General features: G+C 39.3%; 1 protein-coding gene across 2 annotated transcripts in view; it reads right to left on the bottom strand.

Moving 5' to 3' along the window:
* Nucleotides 1-8,895: 8,895 nt before the first annotated feature.
* LOC149152637 (uncharacterized) overlaps nt 8,896-26,696 on the bottom strand; it is a 154,395-nt gene continuing 136,594 nt past the window's right edge. Inside the window, exons 3-5 of one of the 2 annotated variants that reach the window (XR_016262543.1) lie at nt 15,249-15,434; nt 9,410-9,641; nt 8,896-9,298 (exon numbers count right to left, since the gene is read on the bottom strand). Coding sequence is in view for 1 of the 2 variants with exons in the window: in XM_089439506.1 (XP_089295632.1) it covers nt 9,549-9,641; nt 15,249-15,434 (279 nt within the window). In the remaining variant the exon portion in view is untranslated. Of the gene's footprint in view, nt 9,642-15,248; nt 15,435-26,696 lie in introns of both variants that reach the window. The other variant, XM_089439506.1, reaches the window with a different exon arrangement.

Below are 26,696 nucleotides of genomic sequence, written 5' to 3'. Positions count from 1 at the left end.
CCATGCCATCCATCTTAGCTTCCATGCCCTTTATCTTAGATTCCACGCCATTTACCTTAGATTCCACGCCACTTATCTTAGCTTCTGTTAGCTTTTGTGAGCGTGACATTTGTTGCACTTGTTCTTGTAATTTTGATATATCATGTAGCATTTCTTCCTCTTCTTCATGAGTCATGCTAGAGCTTTCAGGTTCCTTACTAGGTGTTTGCATTTTCTTTCCTCGGGGCATCAGTTACCGATAATAATGTTTTACTATACCCTTTAATTCCGTTAAACCAAGCTTACACAAAAATTTAAAAAAAACTACACACCTTTTTTCACTTTATAGAAGCCTGATATTGAATCTGATGTATCTCTGTAATTTTGGATCATCCAATTCTGAAATTGCTACCTGCAGTAGCCTTCTGCGTCCTCTTTCCAATGCCACAATTCTGAGCCAAATTGGATTCTCCAAGGAAGAGTTATGTGAAATCTCCCACAGTGACTTGCTTTTAGACTGGTTCAGTAGAGCGAACTTGTACGACGTGCCACGAGTCACTGTTTCAACCTTTGAATCTGAAACACACATACAAGAAACTACAGTCCGTCCTCTTTCTGTACCTTTTTACGAAATTTCAATCCGATCCTCCGAGAGAGAGTTATGACGATTTTCCCTAGGTCACCTGTTTTGAATGTAATTCAGGAGTCTGCAAAAAGGCCAACTTCCTCAGATCATATCTCCGAAAATATCGCGCGAAAAGCTCTGAAATTCGGACCCAAGGTTCACCGCCAATTCTTCTCAAATGGGTTTTTTTTGCGACTTCTGAAACGTCACAGAAAAAAAGTTATAGCGAAAATGCCACGATGACCTGTTTGGAGCAGCGAAACCCTAGAATCCAAAGCTCTGATACCAAATGTTATGAAACCAGCTCAAGAAAAGATAGAGAAGATAAATCCACGCCTTAGAGTTCAGCCTCTTCGAGGGGCAACCTCCTTTACATTACATAAATGAACAATTCTTGGATGATACAAATGACAAAACCTCCTTTCTATATATAGGAGTCTAAGGAGTCACAATATAATCCAGCCGACGTAACAATAATAATATAAAGCCACAAAAATAACGATAGAGGGATTCTATGGGGCACAGAAATAACAATATGGGGGTAATAGGGGCACAACAATATAAATAGGGGGTATAACTACAATAGTAATAGGGTAATCACTAGTATTATAGGGACCCAACACACACACACACATATATATATATATATACAACCTTTTTTTATGTGCATTTTGATGTTAAATGATGAATTCAAGTAATTTTCTCAGTTAGTATGGCCATGCTCATGATTTTGTTTCTTTGGGTAAAAGTAGGGCATTGAATATGGAAAGATACTATGTGTTGTGTAATTTAATTGTTGGTTAAGTTACTTGCATTATATTATTAATCCAGGGTTCATTTTCTTGTAAAGTATACTTGCACTATATATGCTAGGCTATTTAATTTCAATTGAGAAGAAGACTAACTAAATTATGGAAATGATTGCGAGATTAAAATAAAACATATTTATGAAGATATCCAAATGAGAACACACATTTTCTTTCCTAAAGACTATATCTAACGGAGCATCAAATTCATATCTTGAAAAGTAAAGGAATTCAAAACAAATCTACTCTAAGTCTATACTATGAAGCTTTCAAATTCTAGTCTATTGAAAAATAAACAAAACTTATTCTATTGATATTTGAAAATAAATTTGAGTTATTAAACTTTTGAAACAAATATAATCTATTAAACTTGGAAAGAAATTTATTCTATTGAACTTGAAAGAAAATCTGACCTATTATACTTTGGAAGTAAATCTTGGACCAATAGTCTCTTCAAGACAAGCTAGCTATTCACATTCAATTTACTTTTGTTTTTCTTGGTAATACCAAGTAACATTCCCCACAATCTGATTGATGCACTGATATTTTTTGTCAAAACCCCATCCTGGATTCCTCTGTAAAACATTTAGAAAGCATTACATCAATAATTTATAAATCCAAATTAATGGCTATATATAAAAAAGCAGCAGATCAACCACAATGAAATAAGCTTTCCCACCATGTTTTCGATATGCCAGAGCATGGGAGCGGGGAAATGTACATGGGGCATGTATGGAGACAGCCCACAAATTTTAGCGATGGGGGAGAGGGAGATGTCAGGATCCCTAAAATAGTCGGGCCCATCTCTAAAAGTAGAGAAATGGAAAATAAATATCCAAACAATAACAATTCGTCCCATATAAATTCATCACAGTGCAATGCAAATACTAAATTCAAATTTGTAAATGATATAAACACAATTTGGATTCATAAATAAAATACATTGATTCAGATTCATGGTATCTCACTCTTCTCATAGAAAACACAAAATGACTGCAAATGAAGTATTAGAGAGAGCACTGGGTATTAGAAGGCTTTATGCCCTTGGAGGTGGGCCACTCCCTGTTTTGGGAGGGAGCCAGGGGCCAGGTTTTTTGATGCGGGTCACCCAGGTGCTCCTGCTTCAGGGGGCACCCAAGCGTCCAGCTTTTTGAAGGGAAATGCCCAGGCGCCCCATTTTCATGTGTGCTTCCACTGCTGGGCAAATAAGGGACAGACTTTCTGAAGGAGAACAGGACCTTGACGCTGAATTTGATGCTAGAATATCCTCTGAGAATTCGCTGAAGGAATTAGGTCAATTTTAGGCAGCAGTGAATTACAGGGCCCCAGGAGCCACAGTCAAAACTCTCTGGTTCTTTTGTGAATCCTCCTGATACAGAACAATGCCATTTTCTGAAGCAGTCCGAAGTTCTGAGCATATATCCTTGAGGCTGTTTCGGGTGGTTTGACTTGAGATTTGGCAGACCGAATCTCTTGGAATAATGGCAGGCTCTGAGACAGATTTAGAATAAGATTTCCTGAGGCAATGAGAAGATGGAATTAGCAGAATTGACTAGCAACCTGAGGAGTTTATCCGTGATCAGTGACCCTTGGTTAATCTCCTTGTAGCAAACTCGGCCTGAGGATATTCACCATTTCTGCTGCCCAGAATCTGCAATGGTTCACTAGCTGGGCACTATTTTGTCTGTGAACTTGTATACACCGTCCAGGTCAATATTAGATAGGGCATAATATTTCATTGGTTACATTCTGTTGGAATTGGAAACGGTTATTGATTGACTGAACTACAAAAACTATTGATGAACTATTGCATTATCTGTGGTCAAAAGAGTAGTGATATTGTTGTGATTCATATCATCTGTACTGCTAAAGAATTGTTGTGTCAATACTCAATGGGAAAAAAATGTTTATTGAGAAACCCTAGCTATTTGAGAGAAAACCCTAGCGCGAAAACTGCCCTAGAATATTACATAGAGTATACTTCAAATTAGTTTACATTATAGTGTATTGCATATAATATATGCTAACATTGTTCGGCATCTGCTGTTAATTGTGCCACCTGCTTTAATTTATTACCAATTTACCAACAAACAGTACATATACTGGAAAAACGATCCATTTAAGTTCTTCAAATACAACACCCTTTGATCATAACTTTTTTCTATTTTTCATTTGAATATGACCTCTGATGCATAGTAATGACCTCTAATGCATGGCAATTTTATGTACGTGCAAGTATAACCATATATATAATATATACATATAAACTTTAAAGGAGGCAATCTAAACTTCCAACTTAATTCCTAGGCTATCCTAGGTTTTCCAACAGCATAGCATTCCGGGGAGCACAAGTAAATTGTAGTGGACTCATTAAATGTCTGTTCATTTAATAATTTGTAGTATATTGATACATACAATTCCATACCTAGAATTTGAACAATCTGGCTAGGGAAAAAGTAGAAGTTGACTGCATAGTACTAAAATATACAGGGTAAAGTCTCAAACAATTTTCTGTGGGTGGCTGTAAGATTCCTATTTAGAAAAAACCTTCCAACTTTTGATAAATTTCTGAGTTTGCAATTAAAACTGCATAGACAAATTTCTTCAAACAGTTTACATGTGCAGTGCTGTAGATGCCTTTTCATACATTCAACTTCTGTAGGACTGTATTAGGAACAGTGGGCCCTCAGAATAACTCTCAATGGATTCATTAAATATCTCTTGACTCGGAAATTTCATTTAGGACAGAAATATGAAAACTCCTCACAATAAGAACACAACAGCAACCATTTTCTTTTTCATTAATCACTGTGTCAATACATTCTACATGCAATGGATTAGAGGAACCTTTTAATGTAGCTCCAGTGAAGTGGACTGCAATTTGCCAGCTGTCCTCATAAGAAAACAGCTCCACATATCAACTCATATTTGACTCGTTTAGCAGCAATAATTTCCCTTCAAGTGGTCCTCATTCAAACAGAACTTGCACCAGTAACTCCTACGCTCAGCTAGACAAATTTAATAACTGATATTCACTGTGCTTCTGCCTCAGAGTTGATTGCTGTTTGCATGGGTTAACAATAGGCACGTTCTAGACCTTTCCCAGTTGATATACAGTCACCACGTCCTCAACACATTGGAAAACCAGTGATAAACCTCTGCTCCTAAGCAAATACACAGCAAAGCATGCAGTGCTGGTCTCCTAGACTTATGTCCGCCAACTTAGTATTATTTCATGACCCCCACAGAGTAAGAGTAATCTCCATGCATTAGTGTAATCTCAGTTACATTTCACAAAGGTAATACGCCTGATCAAAGTCACAAACAATGCTCACGGACTTCCCCTAAATTTGATTATTTGGCATCTATGCACAAGGGTAGGCCCCACGTCCAGCAGAAAGGTGTACGACCTGGGTATGACAGAGAATGGGTCCCACAAATAGCTTATTCAGTCCAGGCTCCTACACTCAGTCCACAAGAAATTCGTTCAGTAGATGAAATAGCTCGTGGGTTTAGCCAAGTCCCTTTTTGTGGCTTCAGAAACAAATTTTCTTAGAAATATTGGCTTCCATGCTTATTGAAACAGCAATCTTGTATACCAACTGGCATTAGTAAAATTGCATTCTTCTACTAATGGTATTAATAATTAATGTTCTGTACATGATCATTAAATTTGTTTGGATGATTTTAGTAGTTGCCCAAGTGTGCATTTTAGAATGCTTGACAATGTTCAAATGTTAACAATTTATTTGCAACCTATATATCATAGTTGAAAATTTTCAATGTGCTTGACATGGTAAGGAAACTGACTTTGTAGAAATGTTAGTGTTACAAGCATTTCTCTGGTGGACTTTTTTCACTTGTATCAGTAGTACAAGGGTACGTGGTGTATCCACACCTCAGGTACACTTTCCTGACAGGGATGCTATAGTTGGGATGTGGGCCATATCCCAGATGTGTCCAGGCTGTACTAGATTCGTTAGGGGATGCAGTGTGGTACCTCTCTGTCTGTAATCCCAGTCATCTTGACATGTGGACATACCCTGCAGGATGAGGGATGTCTACACATCCCTTATTTGTGGGTCATGCTCAAGGAAAGAAAAACAAAAAACTAAACCCTATTAAAGACATTTATTAAACAGAACAGACCCTCTGGGCTTCCTTGGAGAAAACCTTGAGAGGCATTCTAAAAGACCTTTGTACCAACTTGGAGAGTTCTTGGGGCAGTTTATTGTAGACACCTTGTTGAACCAATATTGAAGAACCTTTGAAGTGTTGAAGACTTGCTTGAAGATACATCTTGAAGGGGATTTGGAGTTGTCTTGAGATATCCTTGAGCATACCTTGGAGAGTACCTTGGAGCTGACATTGAAGATCCATCAAAGGGAATTGGAAGCATAATAGAAGTTGATCTTGGAATCTTGTAGATGTTGAAGAGAAGCTGGAGTGTATCTTGAGCATACCTTGGAGAGTCATCTAGAAGCCTATTGAGACATTATTGGAGACCATGATGCATTGTTGATGTCATCATGAGGTGACCTTGGAGATCTTTGTTTGGGTACCATGACGAGTTGTGGTGGCACCATCTGAGAAGACAAAGTTGTCATTAATGAGTTAAGTGCCTTGGAGATAGTTTGAGGTGATCTTATCTTGATGGATTGAAGTTGTGGGTTGGAGCCCTAGACGATAGAGTCCTCAAAAAGACCAGGTCGGTGCCTATACCAAAGATAGGGTTGAAGCCCTAGAGGTTGGAGCCTCAAAGTGACAAGGTTGGAGCCTTGGGAAGATAGGGTTGGAACCCTAGAGGTCAGAGCCTCGTGAAGTCCAAGTCGGTGCTTGCTAAAATACAAGTTGGAGCTTGGTGGATTGGAGATTGGTGTCTTCATCTAGGGTTGGAGCCCTATTATTATTATACTTGATTAATAAAATTATTATTCTATCATTGTTCATTTTGTGTTTTAATTATAAGTGATATTAACTGGTAAAAATAACAATTGAAAAGAAATATTGATTCACCCCCTCTTAGTATTTCCTACATTCTGGGCCGACTTGTCATTTCAAACATCAAATTTTATTTAATTCTTCATAATTCTTCTAGGTTGACTTGGGCATGCGGGAATACCTCCCAATGCCACAAAAAATCAACAAATACTTCCCTAAGCCGTGTTGCCAAAGTTATCAGCCCTTCAATGAGTAGGACATCAAGGTTTGCATATAAGAAAAGGATTAAGCCCCTCAAAATATGATAATAGAAATTTGAAGTTGAGTTCTAAAACTTTGAATCTTGAACAAGCGAAGGATTTCCATGTAAGTTTGCTCAAGGACAAGACACAACATTCAAGATGCAATTATTATCAAGGTTCTCTCATAATATATCTTTCATTCAATGTTTTAAAAAAATGTCCTGTGAACTTCCTAAAATTTTCAACTCACTAGTATGCACTGAAAATTTCAGAGTGGACCCTACTCAATTATGGTAGTGTTGATGGGTCAATGGAGTTGTCCAGCCTTCAATGGACAATTCTACCCCATGAATATGAAGCCTTTGTTAACCATTCATTGAGATTGTTGTTGCATTTGCTTTGACTGAGACTTCTCCATCCATTTTGAGAGGAGCCCTTTCCTTGGCTACCCTATCACATCCACAAACATGAACCAAGAACTCTTTCCTTTCAACATTGTGCAACACTCCAGGGTATTAAATTATATTTGCACAAATATAGTGGTTCCTTGCCCTTCACTTTTGAGTGACGTGATCATTCTTTTGTTGTTTGTTTCAACTGATTTGTTGTTTGCCTTCCTCTTGTGCGTTCCTTGCAATGAGAAAATATAATGTTGCAACTAGATTTGTAATGATGTTGAAAACAATTTATGTTGCAATGAGAAAATATAATGTTGCAACTAGATTTGTAATGATGTTGAATACAATTTAAGATACACAGTACAAAAGTTGATTATTATAAAGTATAAACCCATAACTGGCCATTTTGGATCAACAAATTTTTCAAGATAAAGCAAATTCAATAGGATATGGAATACAAAGAATTATATATACATATTAATTATCACTTATTGAACCATGACCGCCTCTTAGATAAACATATCTTTCAATGAAAGATAAAGCAGGTTCAAGTAAAAATTCACAATTCTTGATTAAAGACCAAGAACAAACCTAAAATGAAGGAAACTGTTCAAAGACAAACTTATGAACATTGACTTAGCAAAATTAAATTACCATAAAGAACATAAATTTTAAAAGTCACTAAATTTGCAAGCTTCATTGATAACCAATAAATATCCAGGATTTATTGGTTTTCTCGAGTTTTTGGAAGCTTCAAAAGCAGTTTTGCCTTTGACAAATTTGCTTACATCCACTGGCATGAATGGTAATATAGCCTTGCTTTTCTCATATTCAAATCTAGTTTTAAAAGGCATGGTTGTCCCAACGCATGCGATCGTATAACCAGGTCTGCCATATGTGGGTTCAATATTTTCAATGCATATAATCGCATTTTCATATCTGGTTAAGATGAAACTCATTTTCTTTTTCTGAATACAGAGGGTTCAATATTTTCAATGTATATAATTGCATTTTCATATCTGGTTAAGATGAACCTCATTTTCTTTTTCTGAATACACAAGGTCGGATGTTCAAGCCTACTTCATGTGTCTAAATTTTCTCATCGTGCAAGACCTAAGTGGCATTCAATCATATTCTGTTTCTAGGTAAAATATATTTACTTTTGAAAAAAATGAGAGACCATTAGTTCTCTGTGGAAATTTAAACAAACAATAAACCTTATCATGCTACTGTAATTTCTTAATATAGTGTACTCATTTTCTTGAGCTTTTTTACTCTTTAGTAAATTTTATCGGCAAACAAAACTTCCCAAGTAATATTCTACTACTTCACGTACGGAAGCTGGAGCAAAAGTGGCCAAGTGATTGACAAAAAAAATCTCATAATAGCCATCACATATTTGGAACATCACAATACAATGGTTTATACAGTTCTACTTATTTCTTCAAACATTTCCACTTCCAGAATTTTGGTCTCTTGGACACGGGATCCTTCAACAAAAAACGACTAACCTGTTACATGCAAAATCTAATGACCCTAAAATAGTAGAGTAAACAAGTTTGGTATTTACTGTTATTTTCCAGCCTTACAGCTTGCATTTTTTACTTCCTTTATTCTTATTTTGAACAATTTTCATACTAGTTATCGGAGGGCCAGCCAATCTCAACTCACTTTTCAATGCATAAGAGAAAAGAGGATGCTTTTTCTCAATGGTTGTTCATCATCTCGCCCATTTCCCTCTCTTAGTTATAAGGAAAATAACGAACTCCATCATCACAGTTTAACAGCAAGAAACAAGGAATCTTAGAACAATATCATGATTCTCAACAAAAAGAGCTCATGAAAGTCTTTCTTCAAATTCAACCATTTCCCAGTGTGGCAATAGTAATTTCTCTTCACCCATTAAAAGAAAAAAAATTGAGGCCCCTTCTATTGCAAAGGCATCTCTATACAAATTAATATGAATTTCAATATGATTTAACAGAAAACAATAAGTATACTCTGAACTGATAGGTGCATCAAAGAACAAAAACAAATTATGGGCTTAGATATTCATAGAATGAAGCATAAGATTCAAAAACAAATGTAATTTCTTGAATCACAGTTACAGTTGTTTGTTGAATCACATCACAACTGTTGGTAGCAATGTTGAAAGAAGAATAAAATCTCTCAATGTTGAAAGACAAATAAAATCTCTCCTCTGTAGTATGAAACCTTTCTCGCCTTATCACAACAAAAGAATCGTGATTCATTCTTAGTCTGTAAAATAGCTGCCATACAGGATTCCTCTCTGAAATTTCATAGCCCCTGTAGACCAGATACCTCTTTCAGCTTGATCAGTAAGATGATCAGTCTTTAAAATAGTCAGTATTCCAAAAAAACAAGAAGGGGGTGCCTCAGAAAAGAATGGCTCATTACCTATCACCACCATTGAGTGGAATCTTATTAGCGATACTTGCATTCTTTGCAAATGAGAACACTCGAAATGAAATACCTTTCCTATATAGAATCTTGGACCAATAGTCTCTTCAAGACAAGCTAGCTATTCACATTCAATTTACTTTTGTTTTTCTTGGTAATACCGAGTAACATCCCCCACAATCTGATTGATGCACTGATATTTTTTGTCAAAACCCCATCCTGGATTGCTCTGTAAAACATTTAGGAAGCATTACATCAATAATTTATAAATCCAAATTAATGGCTATATATAAAAAAGCAGCAGATCAACCACAATGAAATAAGCTTTCCCACCATGTTTTCGATATGCCAGAGCATGGGAGCGGGGAAATGTACATGGGGCATGTATGGAGACAGCCCACAAATTTTAGCGATGGGGGAGAGGGAGATGTCAGGATCCCTAAAATAGTCGGGCCCATCTCTAAAAGTAAAGAAATGGAAAATAAATATCCAAACAATAACAATTCGTCCCATATAAATTCATCACAGTGCAATGCAAATACTAAATTCAAATTTGTAAATGATATAAACACAATTTGGATTCATAAATAAAATACATTGATTCAGATTCATGGTATCTCACTCTTCTCATAGAAAACACAAAATGACTGCAAATGAAGTATTAGAGAGAGCACTGGGTATTAGAAGGCTTTATGCCCTTGGAGGTGGGCCACTCCCTGTTTTGGGAGGGAGCCAGGGGCCAGGTTTTTTGATGTGGGTCACCCAGGTGCTCCTGCTTCAGGGGGCACCCAAGCGTCCAGCTTTTTGAAGGGAAATGCCCAGGCGCCCCATTTTCATGTGTGCTTCCACTGCTGGGCAAATAAGGGACAGACTTTCTGAAGGAGAACAGGACCTTGACGCTGAATTTGATGCTAGAATATCCTCTGAGAATTCGCTGAAGGAATTAGGTCAATTTTAGGCAGCAGTGAATTACAGGGCCCCAGGAGCCACAGTCAAAACTCTCTGGTTCTTTTGTGAATCCTCCTGATACAGAACAATGCCATTTTCTGAAGCAGTCCGAAGTTCTGAGCATATATCCTTGAGGCTGTTTCGGGTGGTTTGACTTGAGATTTGGCAGACCAAATCTCTTGGAATAATGGCAGGCTCTGAGACAGATTTAGAATAAGAATTCCTGAGGCAATGAGAAGATGGAATTAGCAGAATTGACTAGCAACCTGAGGAGTTTATCCGTGATCAGTGACCCTTGGTTAATCTCCTTGTAGCAAACTCGGCCTGAGGATATTCACCATTTCTGCTGCCCAGAATCTGCAATGGTTCACTAGCTGGGCACTATTTTGTCTGTGAACTTGTATACACCGTCCAGGTCATTATTAGATAGGGCATAATATTTCATTGGTTACATTCTGTTGGAATTGGAAACGGTTATTGATTGAATGAACTACAAAAACTATTGATGAACTATTACATTATCTGTGGTCAAAAGAGTAGTGATATTGTTGTGATTCATATCATCTGTACTGCTAAAGAATTGTTGTGTCAATACTCAATGGGAAAAAAATGTTTATTGAGAAACCCTAGCTATTTGAGAGAAAACCCTAGCGTGAAAACTGCCCTAGAATATTACATAGAGTATACTTCAAATTAGTTTACATTATAGTGTATTGCATATAATATATGCTAACATTGTTCGGCATCTGCTTTTAATTGTGCCACCTGCTTTAATTTATTACCAATTTACCAACAAACAGTACATGTACTGGAAAAACGATCCATTTAAGTTCTTCAAATACAACACCCTTTGATCATAACTTTTTTCTATTTTTCATTTGAATATGACCTCTGATGCATAGTAATGACCTCTAATGCATGGCAATTTTATGTACGTGCAAGTATAACCATATATAAAATATATACATATAAACTTTAAAGGAGGCAATCTAAACTTCCAACTTAATTCCTAGGCTATCCTAGGTTTTCCAACAGCATAGCATTCCGGGGAGCACAAGTAAATTGTAGTGGACTCATTAAATGTCTGTTCATTTAATAATTTGTAGTATATTGATACATACAATTCCATACCTAGAATTTGAACAATCTGGCTAGGGAAAAAAGTAGAAGTTGACTGCATAGTACTAAAATATACAGGGTAAAGTCTCAAACAATTTTCTGTGGGTGGCTGTAAGATTCCTATTTAGAAAAAACCTTCCAACTTTTGATAAATTTCTGAGTTTGCAATTAAAACTGCATAGACAAATTTCTTCAAACAGTTTACATGTGCAGTGCTGTAGATGCCTTTTCATACATTCAACTTCTGTAGGACTGTATTAGGAACAGTGGGCCCTCAGAATAACTCTCAATGGATTCATTAAATATCTATTGACTCGGAAATTTCATTTAGGACAGAAATATGAAAACTCCTCACAATAAGAACACAACAGCAACCATTTTCTTTTTCATTAATCACTGTGTCAATACATTCTACATGCAATGGATTAGAGGAACCTTTTAATGTAGCTCCAGTGAAGTGGACTGCAATTTGCCAGCTGTCCTCATAAGAAAACAGCTCCACATATCAACTCATATTTGACTCGTTTAGCAGCAATAATTTCCCTTCAAGTGGTCCTCATTCAAACAGAACTTGCACCAGTAACTCCTACGCTCAGCTAGACAAATTTAATAACTGATATTCACTGTGCTTCTGCCTCAGAGTTGATTGCTGTTTGCATGGGTTAACAATAGGCACGTTCTGGACCTTTCCCAGTTGATATACAGTCACCACGTCCTCAACACATTGGAAAACCAGTGATAAACCTCTGCTCCTAAGCAAATACACAGCAAAGCATGCAGTGCTGGTCTCCTAGACTTATATCCGCCAACTTAGTATTATTTCATGACCCCCACAGAGTAAGAGTAATCTCCATGCATTAGTGTAATCTCAGTTACATTTCACAAAGGTAATACGTCTGACCAAAGTCACAAATAATGCTCACGGACTTCCCCTAAATTTGATTATTTGGCATCTACGCACAAGGGTAGGCCCCACGTCCAGCAGAAAGGTGTACGACCTGGGTATGACAGAGAATGGGTCCCACAAATAGCTTATTCAGTCCAGTCTCCTACACTCAGTCCACAAGAAATTCGTTCAGTAGATGAAATAGCTCGTGGGTTTAGCCAAGTCCTCGAACTGCTCTTCCTAAGAGAGAAATTGAGCCATTTCCCTTCACAATTTAATGGCCACGATGACAGTGGTGTTCCCCCGACTCAGACTTGACCTCTGTTTGTTCTTGAATTCGATTTCCAAGGTACCAAAACTGAGCTTGTTCTCTCTGACTGCAAGGAAGCTTCCCAACCTGCAAAAATGTATAGAGAATATCCAATAAACTCTTAAACCAACTAAAAGCACATAAGTATCTCAATTGTTCCTGTAAATATTGCTCTCCATTGAAGCTCAATGGTTAAATCTGAATGACTTCACTCTCACATCCAAGCTAGGGGGTCTTGTTGCAACACCGAAGTCTGCTATGGCAGCTAGGGCTCCAAAAGCCCTCAGCTTCCTCTTTCCACTCTCTCCAAGAGCTCTCTCTTCAAACTCACACAATGCACGAATGAATTAGAATCTCCTCAATTCCCTTCTTTAATGAGTTTAGGATTGTCTTTTCATCTTCACCTTCCCTTTTGTCTTTTCATCTTCACCTTCCATTTTCTCTCTTTATTATTTTTTTTCTTTTTGTTAAATTCACTTTTATAAAGTCACTTTATAATACTCCACTTTATAAAGTTAAAGTGACATCCAACTTGCCTAGGAAATATCATCCTTTATTTTTCTTTAATAAAGTCTCCTTAGGCAAATTTAAGTCCCCTTATTAATTATTTCACCGCTTTAGCCTACAGGAACCACTTTAGGCTAGCGGACTCCATCATAAGCTTCCCATGGGGGCGGGGACATTACAGTGGCAGGCATGCGGGGTTCATCATAGACCCTAGTGGAACAATAGGAAATCCTTCATATAGGGAATTGCTATGTCACGCGACAATCAAGCAGAAGCCCGCGCTCTGTTGAAAGGATTGAGAATAGCAAAAGATTCAGGCATACAATCTCTAATTGTGGTTGGTGATTCGAAAACAATCATAAGTTATATGATTCTGAACTCTAATCCCAGGGACAATTCTTCAGCATCTATCATAGCTAGAGCTCAACAAGAAGTTGAATACATCACCAAATTTTCATTTTATCATGTACTGCAGGAGAATAATAGTGAAGCCAACCAGTATGCTAACATTGCCTTATTGTTAAAAAAATTGTGGTCTCGATGTTAATGGAGTTATTAACCACCATCTAATTCCCTAAGCATGAATACCAAGACAAGTAGCAGTCGTTCAATTCTTTGCATGACTCACACCAGCAGGCATCAAACCAAGCACGGTGCAAATTATGTAATGAGACACCCATCCTCCCCTGCGCATGCCTGGTGTAATGGTTTTACATGCATTTGAATTCGAGACTGGTGATTTCCCTGATCGCAGTGGGAATAAAACAATTCTAAAAGGGAATCATCTGTGGAAAGTTTGGAAGGAACACAGTGTGGTCTGGAACAAGTTTTTGTTTATCACGAGTGGTTTTCTTCTGGTGTAATGGTTTTACATGCATTTGAATTCGAGACTGGTGATTTCCCTGATCGCAGTGGGAATAAAACAATTCTAAAAGGGAATCATCTGTGGAAAGTTTGGAAGGAACACAGTGTGGTCTGGAACAAGTTTTTGTTTATCACGAGTGGTTTTCTTCATTCCTCTGTTTCTAGCTGTAGCCAGTTTTCAGGGGTGCATTCCCCTCTGAGATTGCTCTGTGCAAGAAGTTTTCCTGAGGTTCCAAGCTATTCTTAACACAGCCTCAAGAATAGCAACCCACATTCTTATCCAAGTACCTATCTGTTCATCTTTGTCCTACTCTTTGCAGTTGAAATTCAGTCCACTATCACTCTAGAGCAGTCGGATACCTGGGTTAGCATGGGCATGCAATGTGTGACAATGAATCTGGGAATTGGGAGGTTGCAGGAATCCAGATATAACTGTGGATTCTGGTATTGGCACAGCCTCGAGGGATTACAGAGAGCTACAAGATATCAGAAGAGTCCTTAGAAGTCATGAGGAGCAACTCCAATGCAACAGGTCATTTGTATAATCTGTCACCTATAGAGTTCATGAGAAAGACAGCCAAGTCAATTCTCAAATTGGAGTGATTAAGAATAACTTTGGGAATGCAATCTACTAAGGAATATGGTGATAAACTTGACCAAGGGAGATCAATCAAAAACATCTAGTCAAAGATTGTCAGTTAACTCAAAGATGAAACTGTGCACCAGCTTGCTGAATATATGGACATAGTAAAGCAGTACTCTGCCTCTCCAAAAGCCATCCAGGAAGAACGTGCCAGTCGTCATGCTTTTTGCTAAATAGAATATTTTTCAAGGTTCTTAGAAGATTAGGTCTATGTTATGAAACACATAGTGTACAGATATTCTGGGGATTTTGTATACGGACAAGGCATTTTGTTTGCCAAACTCAAACCAGACTTTTGATGTAATCTTTCTGCAGGCCTTTTGCAGATTTAAATAAAAATAATTTTCCAGTTATGGTTTAAAAAAAAAAAGTCTCAAGCAATTTTGAATGCAACAATGCATAAAATTATCTAGTTAAAACTAATATAGGTAAACAAAAAGGTGTAAGATCAAATGCTTCAGATAGATCTCAAAATAAAAAATATATATATAGGAACCGCTTCGCAAGCATCATCCATCTTTAGCATACTAGATAGAAAATTTATGATGAATAAACAAACCTGAAGAGATAAAAGAGCACGATCCATAAAGTTTTTCACAGATGGATGGGCCTCATGAGGAAGCTGACTTCCAATAGACTCCAGTTCTTTCTGCTCCTGTCGAGCAGTCATTCTGCCATGACCACTGTAATAATGTAGAAGCTGCCTCAAATGTGGGGCTCTCTCCATTGTTTCCTCTAAGTACCCCTGATAAAAGTTTTCAGATGGTGGAAGTGAGTAGGAAACACACAAGGAAATTAGCAGAACAAATTTAATCAAACCCTGAATATAAACAAACACAGAAAGAAAAACATATAATTGAAACAAAGTCAGTGAGGTGAGCGGCTTCAATATATAAAGCAGTGTTACACCAAATTTTTCTATGTGGGGATGCTGGGACATGTACCCAGTAGGTGTGAAGGCCCCCCAAAACAAAACAGGGAAGGGCAGAGGTACAACACATAGGGGACTGTCTCCCAAATATATAAAAATAAAAAATATACTAAATAATTGATAATTAAACATTCAACTTGAAACTAATCATTCTCAATTGAACAATGAAAACCATGAAAGCAATAGCATGATAAATCATGACATCGCAGTTCATGAATCACATTTCATTTGCACATTTTGTTATTTCATATCCAATGAATTGTTGTATTTCTAATTCACAATGTCTCATGTCATACTCATGAGTTATCACCAAAAAGAATAAATCAAAATGAAATACAATGACATAAACAGTAATTATTAATAATTCTAAAAGTTTCGCCCATGGGGCTTTGGATTGACGGTGAATGGGTGCGCTGTTAAGGCACTCCTTGCGATAGGTTGCCGGTTCAAATCCCCCGTGGATACTTAGGTTAGTCTTACAAAAAAAAAAAAATTCTAAAAGTTTCTAATGTATTAAAGAAAGAAAAGTCAGAATCACAAATTTCAAATGCTTGGTCTTCTACTTCCATCATCTATGTGCTTGAAACCTACCCCAACATCATCCATGCCAACATCTGCTGTGTAAAGTCAGTGAAGTCCTCTAGAACACAGTACACCACAGGAATCCCTCTCCAACACCACAAGAGAGCCCCTTCAGCTCCATAAATGTCAAATCCAAGAAAAACAGTCAGAAAAACAATGCAAGCTTTCAGTTCCAAATGAATGCCCAACAGCTAAGAAATGCCCAGCACTGTGGAAAAAAAGGCAAAGGGTAAAATCGGATAAGTGAGTTAAAGTAGAGGATATGTGGAGAGATTAGGGTTTGCAGAAATGAGTTGAATAGCTATTTATATAAGTAGACAGCAGGTGATGTTAATAGGGTTTAGTTTTTTGTTTTTCTTTCCTTGAGCATGACCCACAAATAAGGGATGTGTAGACATCCCTCATCCTGCAGGGTATGTCCACATGTCAAGATGACTGGGATTACAGACAGAGAGGTACCACACTGCATCCCCTAACGAATCTAGTACAGCCTGGACACATCTGGGATATGACCCACATCCCAACTATAGCATCCCTGTCAGGAAAGTGTACCTGAGGTGTGGATACACCACGTACCCTTGTACTACTGATACAAGTGAAAAAAGTCCACCAGAGAAATGCTTGTAACACTAACATTTCTACAAAGTCAGTTTCCTTACCATGTCAAGCACATTGAAAATTTTCAACTATGATATATAGGTTGCAAATAAATTGTTAACATTTGAACATTGTCAAGCATTCTAAAATGCACACTTGGGCAACTACTAAAATCATCCAAACAAATTTAATGATCATATACAGAACATTAATTATTAATACCATTAGTAGAAGAATGCAATTTTACTAATGCCAGTTGGTATACAAGATTGTCGTTTCAATAAGCATGGAAGCCAATATTTCTAAGAAAATTTGTTTCTGAAGCCACAAAAAGGGACTATTTGTGCCCGATGGCATTCACTTGACAGATCAACTTGTTCTATCTTGCTAGAATATAATTACCAACCTTAGTGGGAGTCAGAATGTGCACCTTATTTGAGCATCCAAAAGAAAATAGGATATCAGAAATGGTGAATGTCTATCGTAGGTAATGGCTGTTAAATACTAATACATCCAAACAAATCTCCCCACTTGCAGGGGGGACTTTTCTACCTCAGAGGTAATCGCATAGCTGGTCAGTGACAGTTGCAACCACTAATCCCCAAACAAATATATATAAGTAACAATTATCAGCCATTATCATACAAACACAAGATGAGACTTCTTATACAAAGATTATAAACTCAAAACATAAAATAAGTGATGAATATTCAGAAATTGCCTATTTTCATAAATCTTCCAAAACAAAATTTTCAAATCCATAGAACTTGCACCAGATGTTCGCCCAATCCTTTTATATAGAATGCCAACTAATAGGATAGGCTTTGTGGCTATGGTTGACACTCACCAAACCATTCCAGTCTGGATTATGCTTCCTAGGCTAACTTTAGCAGTCATGCATGAATCTGTGTTTGAAATTCTGAATCAATTTGTAATCCCTGAGCAGCTGCACTGCAATCTCAGAGTTCACAAATAAGTCACAACACAAAACTGGTAATTACAATATGCCAGATTGTATTCCCTTAAATTTACAAGAAAAATGACTGTTTGGTAAACAGAGTATTTCCACACAGGTTGAACACCTTAAGCGACTGCTCACACATGCAGATCAAATACCAGTACACAAACCCTCAAAGAGAAAAATATCCATGGCCCAGGCCAACGCAACCACTCGATACAATATATTAATGCAAAAAGAAAAAGAAAAATATGCATGACTTTCTCAGAAAGTATCAACAGCAGATGACCCTCCATGCTCTTTAAATAGAGATCATAGAACAAACGTTAAGCCACAGATCAATATAGCCGTTCGTATTAAGGAGATTATGAAACCTCAGATTGCTTTAAAGTTTATATCTAAAACATACTGTGACCATCATATTAGATAACTACAAATGCATACTAAGGAAACACACTTTATACATAAAGATGCATTAGCTCAAGCTGATCTTGACTACCTCCCAAGTGTCTAAATATCCTCACAATGACTTCTAGTCTCGGGAACTCTTAAGCTCTCAAACCTTACTTCGAAGAGCCAGCGGATTATGAAAATATACCCTTTAAGTGCAAGGTATCTTTACATTTTGCCTCTTGGATGAGGCAAGATTCGAGGATGGCTGGGGGCCTGGATCCCCCATGTGGCAAGGTACAGGACAAATAGGATCCCGAGAAAATACAAGAAGAAATGTAATGGTTTAGGGTTTTAATATGGGTATTAGGGTATAATAAAATATTATAGGGATTTTTGGTGAGGAAATCACCCCACAGCATAGAGGATACTGTAATGTCAGTCAACCTCCATCAAGGAAAATGAGATGTCAATGGGACATCCCTGGGATGCCCCCTCAATCAGGATATGGCTTGGGACCTCAACTAGCCATTCCCTGCATCTCAGGGCCAGTAGGGGACATTTCCTAGCATCCCCACGACCCATGGATGCAAGAAATGCAAGTACATCCCCATGATACATCTGGTGACATGTTGTGATTTATCCAAATATAGAACAAGAAGACTTCCCAGAAGATGGTAAATTGCAACATGAAATAGAAGAAGATGGAAGATGGCAGAAAAAGTAAAGGAACTCATTCAGGCTATTGCATTCCTCAAAAGTTCTGGCAACAACCCAAGAAAAGATTCACAGCAAAGATAAGAATGGGATCAGAGAACAGGATCACTAACTCCAGAAGGTAAGACAGCTCTCCGATGTTTGGAAGCTTGGTAGAGTCCAGTGGAAAACCCACTTCATTCAGAGGCTGATCCTGCTTAAGAATTCAGTAAACACTTGCATATGGAGGTACCTTGGTTGACCGAAGGCTGGGCAAGAAAAACTCTTTACTGAGATGAGTAATTGCTTGGTTGGACACAAAGGTCTCCACAAAAATGAAGAGTAGACTATGGTAAAATGGGTGGAAATCAAAGAATGAAACTCTAGAACATAGACAAAACGTTGTGCTTCGAATTACCAGCAAAATCTGGGGCAACAAAGCTTCATTTGGAAGAAAATGTGCTAGTGGATCAGTTTAAGCTTTATTATTTTGGCCTGAACAGCAAACTGCTTTTCAGATGGGACGAGTGCCCCTGTTTGTAAGTAAGATATTAATGAGCTATTAGCAGAACTGACAAATCTCAAGACTACAGAAAAGGGTTCCAAAAGACCCTGACAGCATGCTTGATTCCTACAACAATGATGCACGAAGCTGTTTTTGTAATGAGCATGTAAATGTCACAGAAAACACAAAACTGCTACAGGAGACATGAGGTAAACAGACATGACAAAGAGAACTGTGCTTGACTCTTAAAAGAAATTATGAAGGCACAACAACAGAGGATTTAAAAAAATTAGCCACATGCTGTTCACTGTCATTTTTGGTTTAAGATGGTAAAAAAATGGTGAGCTGTGTTCTATTTAGTGTCATTTTTGGTTCATGACAGGTAAGATAAATTTATTAATGTCCAACAAATGACCAGAAAAGTAGGTCAATGGTACTGAAAGATGCAATCCAGTATCAATAAAATGTCGGGGTGCAAAAGCAACTCCTAGATCAATACTGAAAGAAAGGGGATGTCTATCTAGGAACTAAAAGTATTTGCCTAACAAAAGGATATAAAAAGTGTAAAAAGAATAGATGTTGCAAATTCAAACCATAACACACAGTGCCATTATAGAATCAAAATTAGCATGGGAATTCCAATCACCATTCATGATAGAAGTCATGTTTGAGCTAGGTTGACAAGGAATGGGTATGTGAGAATGGGCACAAGTAACTATACAACACTTTTAAAACATGGGACAAGGGTACATCAACAAGAAATAAATCAAATTTTACATATACAACACAGTTGCAAAGGAACAGTTCTTGAAGTTTGCAAAACACATTCCTAGCATTCCTTATACCTAGGAACTTGGGTACTAGAATGAAATGTTCCAGATTGGGCAAGAGAAATTCCAAGAGTTTGAGAAACACTTCGAAAGCTTTCCAGTTAGTTGAGCCACTATCCAAGGATATTACCACCTTGTTACCTACAATCGAGAACCTCCAAATCGTCCTAACAACTTGTGAACTCAACTACATTCTCAACCACATTCGCCCCCGAAAAAGCCAAACATCTAGGTTTTAAGCATTGTTTGAAGGCCACATCATCACTTTTGGGTCTTGTTACCCACCAAAAAGTGTGTAACCCATAGGAGAAAAAGTTATCCCCCTTGGACAACCAGCCAGCCAACAACCCTGTATGATTAGGACATGACAACGATGCCAAGATCCTCCACTTCTTGCTCAAGTCAGATTTCTCTCCCCCATCCAGTAAACCTGCTTGAAGAAAGGTGGGTCATCCATCGACAGGTACTTTAACCATTTTTGCAATCATGTGCTTTCACTTAATATTATGGGCATACTAATATGGATCAAGGGGCAAACTGGATGATTGACCAATCTTGATTTTATTCTTGTTCCCTCGCTTGAACTAGGAGATTGGTCTTTGACTCTAGTCTGATGGGACCTCAACTAAGGCCTTGGGATTTTAGGAAGTGCACTATTGGGAAGAATATAATTGAAGTAGCATGTCCAAGATATTCTATACTTATCACTTTCCATCTTTCCCTTTATTCATCTTCGTTCCTCGAGCTGGTGGTCATTGGTCATTGGGATTATCACTCTTTCATCCTCATCCTTGAGTCTACTCCTAGAAAACCTTGCCCTAGAGGTTGATGCAACTAAAAGAAAGATAAAATCATAAGAAAGCTACAATGAAAGATAAATGAAAAATGCAAAAGATGGTTGGAACATTTGATTAGTGCGTGGGCAAAAGCCTAGCATGAGCTCTAACCCCTCATTAGCATCACCCATTTCCTCAAGCACATGATGCTTCATCCATAAAAAGGAACACTTGTATTGTCCCAACCCTGATGAGCAATAAACTGACTCATTCTTAAGACGTAATGGAAAATATCAAAAGTTTGGGCTCCTGAGTTATGCACTCAAAGAAAGATAAATCATAAAGAAGTAAAAGGTGCACCAAAGGAGTGGAAAAAGCAAGCCGAGGAAGGGATAACTCATGCCTTCACGATTTCTCCCTCCTTACACCTATACACTCATAATGTTGGACTCTATTAGTTGGTCACATGGCTATGGCACCTTGCCTTGAAGTCTTTCCCACTCTACAACCACCATTCTCACAGACACCTATGAATTGATGGGTTAACTTGGGATGTATCACTTTGCCTTGGGGGTTGGAAACACCTAAAATGTTTATCCATCTAACCATCCATATCATAAGGATGTAACATGTTAACGGAACTTCATCTAGTTAGACATTTGAAGTTGAGCTTCCAGTGAAGAATTACTATGCCCCCAGCATCAAGTATGGCCCACTATGATGCATTTATGGTTATTGTCCCTCATGATTGGTGATTTCACTTGATTTTGAGTAAGGTTTTGTCAAGTGGTATTGTTACAGTAGCACAGGCCTTTTGAGAGATGATTATTAGCCTTCTTAGTGGCATTCCAAAGGCCATTTTACATATCCAAGAGAGCATATGACCTTGTTGATGCAGCATTGCCTACCCAGAGCAGAGCATTAGGCTATGTGATGGCTCCACATGGTACTTGACACTTAGAAGTACACCCAGACGTTGAAACGCTAAGCCAATGAAGCTCGGTGTTGGATATACTGATAATGTGCCCAAATGGACCTAGGATGCTCCCAAGTTGACCTTGACATTGTTTGTGATGTGTGTTGCTTGTTCTGAAGCTCGAATGATGATTGTTATCCTTGAGATGATTGGGGAGGGCTTGCACATCACTATTTGACCCAAACGCTTGAGCATATTGATGCCATGTCACCATCTTTCCCTTTAGAGGGTGATGTAGGGCACTTCGGTGACAACGTCTTAGTTTGGAGGCACTTTGGCGACATACCAATGGAATTTGAGCTACCCATTTGGAGTATGGAGCACATATTAGCCTATTTGTCATTTGTGGCATTTTGAGCTCCTCTGGAGAATGATGTCTTAGTGAAGGAGGCTTTTTTCCCACGCATGTGGGCTCTTTTGGCATTATTTGTTATGTTTTCGAGCTATTATGAGGTTGTTTTGTAACCTCACACTTGTTGAACACTCAAGTAAACTCGTAATAAGGATTTTACTTGTATTTTTGTAAAAATAAGGGTTCTAAGCCTCATATAAAAAGAGGATCCCATTATTTCATTTCTTCATCACATTTTTATAACTCTTCTCTAGCAAAGAGTGCCACTTAATCCTTTTTCACTACTTGGGCAAAGATGTGACTTTGTTATGGTGTGAATCCTTACAGAGATGGTCTTTTGTATGGAGATGTTTTTCTTAGGATTGAAATAATTGTTTCTAGGAGAATGTTGTATGTTTCATGCTTTATCGAAAATTCAAATCATTATGTTTGCTAATATTCGATATTAACATAAATTTCCTCATGTCTAAAAAACCAAGTGTAGGAGGAGGAATGATGGCGAGGGCAGGGTTCGATCCTGGACCTCTAGGCCCTAGGCCTAGGTAGCACAGGACCCTGCAGGCTGACACGCAGGTACGGGTGGTGTAGCGCTGACGGATGCAGAGGGGATGGGATGCCGTCGTGGGCCAAGCGGTATGGCGTCGTAAGTCAAAGTTTTCTCTCTCAGGCGGGCGGTTTTGTTTTTTCCGGAAAAGGGCGGAGTGCGCGGTTTTTCCTATGCAACCCGTGACTTAACCCTGGAGCTGTTTGGTATCCTGTTATTAGCTGCTTTGTATGCAATTCCTCGGTCTGCAGGCGGTTTTTTAGCTGTTTTTCTCGGGCGACGGTTGGAAGGTTTTTTTTACCTTTTACGGCCTTTTTAGGTTTTTACTATGGTTCATGCAAATGAGTCGGTGGAGCTCGACCCATCGCCAGAAGACTTACTCACGGTCTGGGGGAAAGATATCAATGCGCAAAACATTGGAGAGATGCTCGGAAAGCTTGAAGGGAGTGGAGCTGGTTTGATCTTGGCGTCGGGTACGAGAACCTCAAACTTTGCTAGAGGTCTGCTGGATGAGAGCTGGGATCTGTATGGAAACCTAGGCATCGTTGGCAAGAGTTTTGAGAAGGAAACCCCAATTCCAGATGCGAGCTCGTGGAGAGGAAAAGGTTTCTGTTGCGCCGACTGGTAAGGCTTTATCCCCATCAAAGATCTTTTGTCCGTCCGGGGGCTTAGAAGATATTATCAACTCTGTTCAGAACAAAGGGGTATGGAGATCGGTTGGAGGTCTCAAACCCTCTGGGAATGAGGTCGGGGGAGGTCTTCATTCGTCGACTGTAAATAGGGGACTTTTTCAAAAGAACCCTCATCAAGGGTTCAGTGGGTCGGAAGGATTGCTTACTGAAGCAGGCGGACATGCAAACCAGAGAGTGAATTCGTCGCCCCTGGGGGTAGGGAAAGATAGGGGAAAGGAACCCTCGGAGGAAGAGGGGGTTGGCAGCCCAGTTGAGGGACTGGTCGAAACATCTTTAAAGGATGGGGAGGTTCAGGCAGAAAGGCCTGAGTCTGGGACACAAAGGGAGGAGTTTTTCCAAGCCCCAGACCTCGGCGCTAAGAATGCAGATCCGGAGGTGAGAAGGGCAGGAGAAAAAAGGAAGAAATCTAAACCGCTGAAGACAAAGTGTTTCTCGGAACTTGTTCTGGATATGGACATGCAGGTGGATGGCATTCTGGAGGTGGCAGAGGTCACTCTTGTGGGTAGAATTAGAGGGAGACCCGTTTCAGGCAAAGCTCTTAGGCAGTGGGCATCGAGCCAATGGTCGGGCGCCCCAGCGACCTCGTTCAAATTAAACTCACTGGTAAAAGGATGGTTCATGGTCAGTTTTAATAGCAGGGAGGCTATGGAATGGGTTGAGGGACAAAATTGGCATTTCGAGAACAGGCCTGTTTTCTTCAAAAGATGGACGCCATTGTTCGATGCGGCAAAAGAGAAAGTTGATGAGTTCCCGGTTTGGGTAAGGGCCCCAAGTTTACCTCCTTTCCTCTGGGCGGATTCCGTTTTCAAATCTATTGGGAACTTGTTGGGAACCTATCTGGATGCAGACAGGTCATATTTAGACACCTATGAGAAGGCAGTGGCAAGGATTCTGGTGAGGCTAAATCCCAAGGACGGCTTGGCAAAATCCATCACGTTGCGATATAAAGAATATGTGGTAGAACAGCCTTTGGACTATGAACTTCTACCGTTCCGCTGCCACATCTGCCATGAACATGGGCACCTTGCGAGGGATTGCCCGTTGGGAAGGAGGAGGAGGAGGACCCATAGAGATGAAGAGGAGTGGAATGGGCCTAGACCGCAGGTCGCGAGATCACAGGGGGAGACTGCACCACATGGGAATCCTGTGGAGGAACAACTGCAGCAGACAGTGGAGGGGAAGCTCATGGACGATGGAGAAGCGAGGAGCGAGCCTGAGAACCAACCGATACCGGACTTTCCTCCTTCTGCACCGGACATGACCACTGCAGAAGAACAACCGGGTATGCACTCTCATAATACCTCTGCCTTTTTATCTGAATCTGTTGAAGGGGGGGGTTCTAAAATTAACAAATGTAAGACTGTAATGCAAAATATTGAAAAACTCACGGATGATATGCCCACCTTAAATCTGAACTGTGAGGAGTTCCCCCCTCTGGGATTGGGTACTGAGCCCCCTTCTGTAGGTTGTCAGTATAACCTTAGATCCCATAGTAAAAAAGTGGGGTGTTCGAAGGAGATCATGGACCCTGTTGGCGGTTTGGGGACTGAAACCCCAAAGTCTTGCCCTAAGAAGGGTAGAGGCCGGAAATCCATGCTTTCAAAAACTCAAGCAAAAGCAGTTTACGATGTAGCTGATGGGAAACAGATGACAATCCCCGGGGCGCTTAGAGCAGCAAAACCCCCTGAGACGGTTATAAAATGATTTGCCTTTCTTGGAATTGCAGGGGTTTAGCTAGTAAACCCAAAAAACTAGCGTTGAAAGACCTCATTGCCCGTCATAACCCGGATATTGTTTTTCTTCAAGAAACTCTGGGCAAAGGAATGGATGTTGAAAGTGCACTGGGCTCTCTGTTACCTGGCTGGGTTTTCATAGCTGCTGATGCTTTTGGTCACTCAGGAGGACTTGCTATGGGTTTTAAGAAGGGAAAGCTGAAGGTCTTAAATTCTTGGGGCTTATCAAATGTTTTAGGGTTGGAGGTGGTATCCCCTGATTTTGACATTCCTCTGTTGCTCGCCAATGTTTATGGCCCTTGCCAGGGTAGGGTTCCTTTTTGGAACGATCTTCTCTCAAAAAATCTGTTTAAAGATAAAAATCTTATCATCGGGGGAGATCTAAACTTTTCAATGGGAAGTGCGGAAGCCTGGGGGCCTCTGGCGAGGGAGGACCCCCTGACTGATTTCTTTTCAAATGCTCTTCTATCAAACCACTTGATAGATGTCAATATCATAAAAGCAAAGCCCACTTGGAGGAACAGAAGAACGGGGGAGGACAGAATTGCAAAAAGGTTGGACAGGTTCCTTATCAACGAAAGGCTGGCGGCCTCTATACCTCTGTTCCGACAATGGGTGGGTGATGGGGGGAACTCAGACCATTTCCCTATTTTTCTGGATTTCTCAAAACCACCCTCAAAACCGGCTGCGCCTTTCAAATTTAATGCTTCTTGGCTTCAGGAGGAATCTTTTATTAAGCTCTTCAATGAAACCTGGAGACATGCGGACCAGGAGGTTTCCGAGAATAAAGCAGGCCGGTTCATGGAAAATCTTAAGAGACTTAAAAAAGCCACTATTGAATGGGCATCAGCACGAAGGAAAAAGCAATTTGAAGAACTAGTAGGCATTGATGAGGATCTGGGGGTTCTTGAAGACCCAGCGACTGATGCTTATTCAACTCAAGAGTCGAAAGAAAGAATTTTGGCTCTGGAAAAGAGGAAGGCGAAGATCCTTTTGGATAGGGAAGAGGAGTGGAGATTAAAAAGCAGAGCTATTTGGCTGAAAGCAGGGGATGAAAATACAAAAAATTTTCATAATTATGCAAAAGGGAGGAGGAACGCAAACACTATATGGAAGTTGAGGGATGCCGAAGGCAGGGAGGCTTCAACCTTTGAAGATCTGTCCACTATGGGGAAAAACCATTTTCGTTCTCTTTTCTCTGATCCTGGGGGGATTTCTTTGCCGGAAATAATCAGAACTGCCCAGGCTTTCCCTCGTTTTGTGGAGGAGGAAGATGCGGAAGACCTCTTTAGAGAAGTGACAAAGGAAGAAGTAGAAAGTGTAATAAAGTCTATGCCAAAAGACAAAAGTCCAGGGCCTGATGGATGGACTATAGAGCTTTTTTCTCACTTCTTTGAATCCATCGGGGCAGAACTTACAGAGGTGGTGGAGGAATCTCGTGTAAA

The sequence above is a fragment of the Pinus tabuliformis genome, chromosome 9 (genome assembly GCF_031772625.1).
Source record: "Pinus tabuliformis cultivar Carrire ecotype Pingquan chromosome 9, CPIR1, whole genome shotgun sequence".
NCBI classification, from domain to species: Eukaryota; Viridiplantae; Streptophyta; class Pinopsida; order Pinales; family Pinaceae; genus Pinus; species Pinus tabuliformis.
Note: the sequence above shows the minus strand (reverse complement) of the source record. Positions and strands in the feature narration are given on the sequence as shown.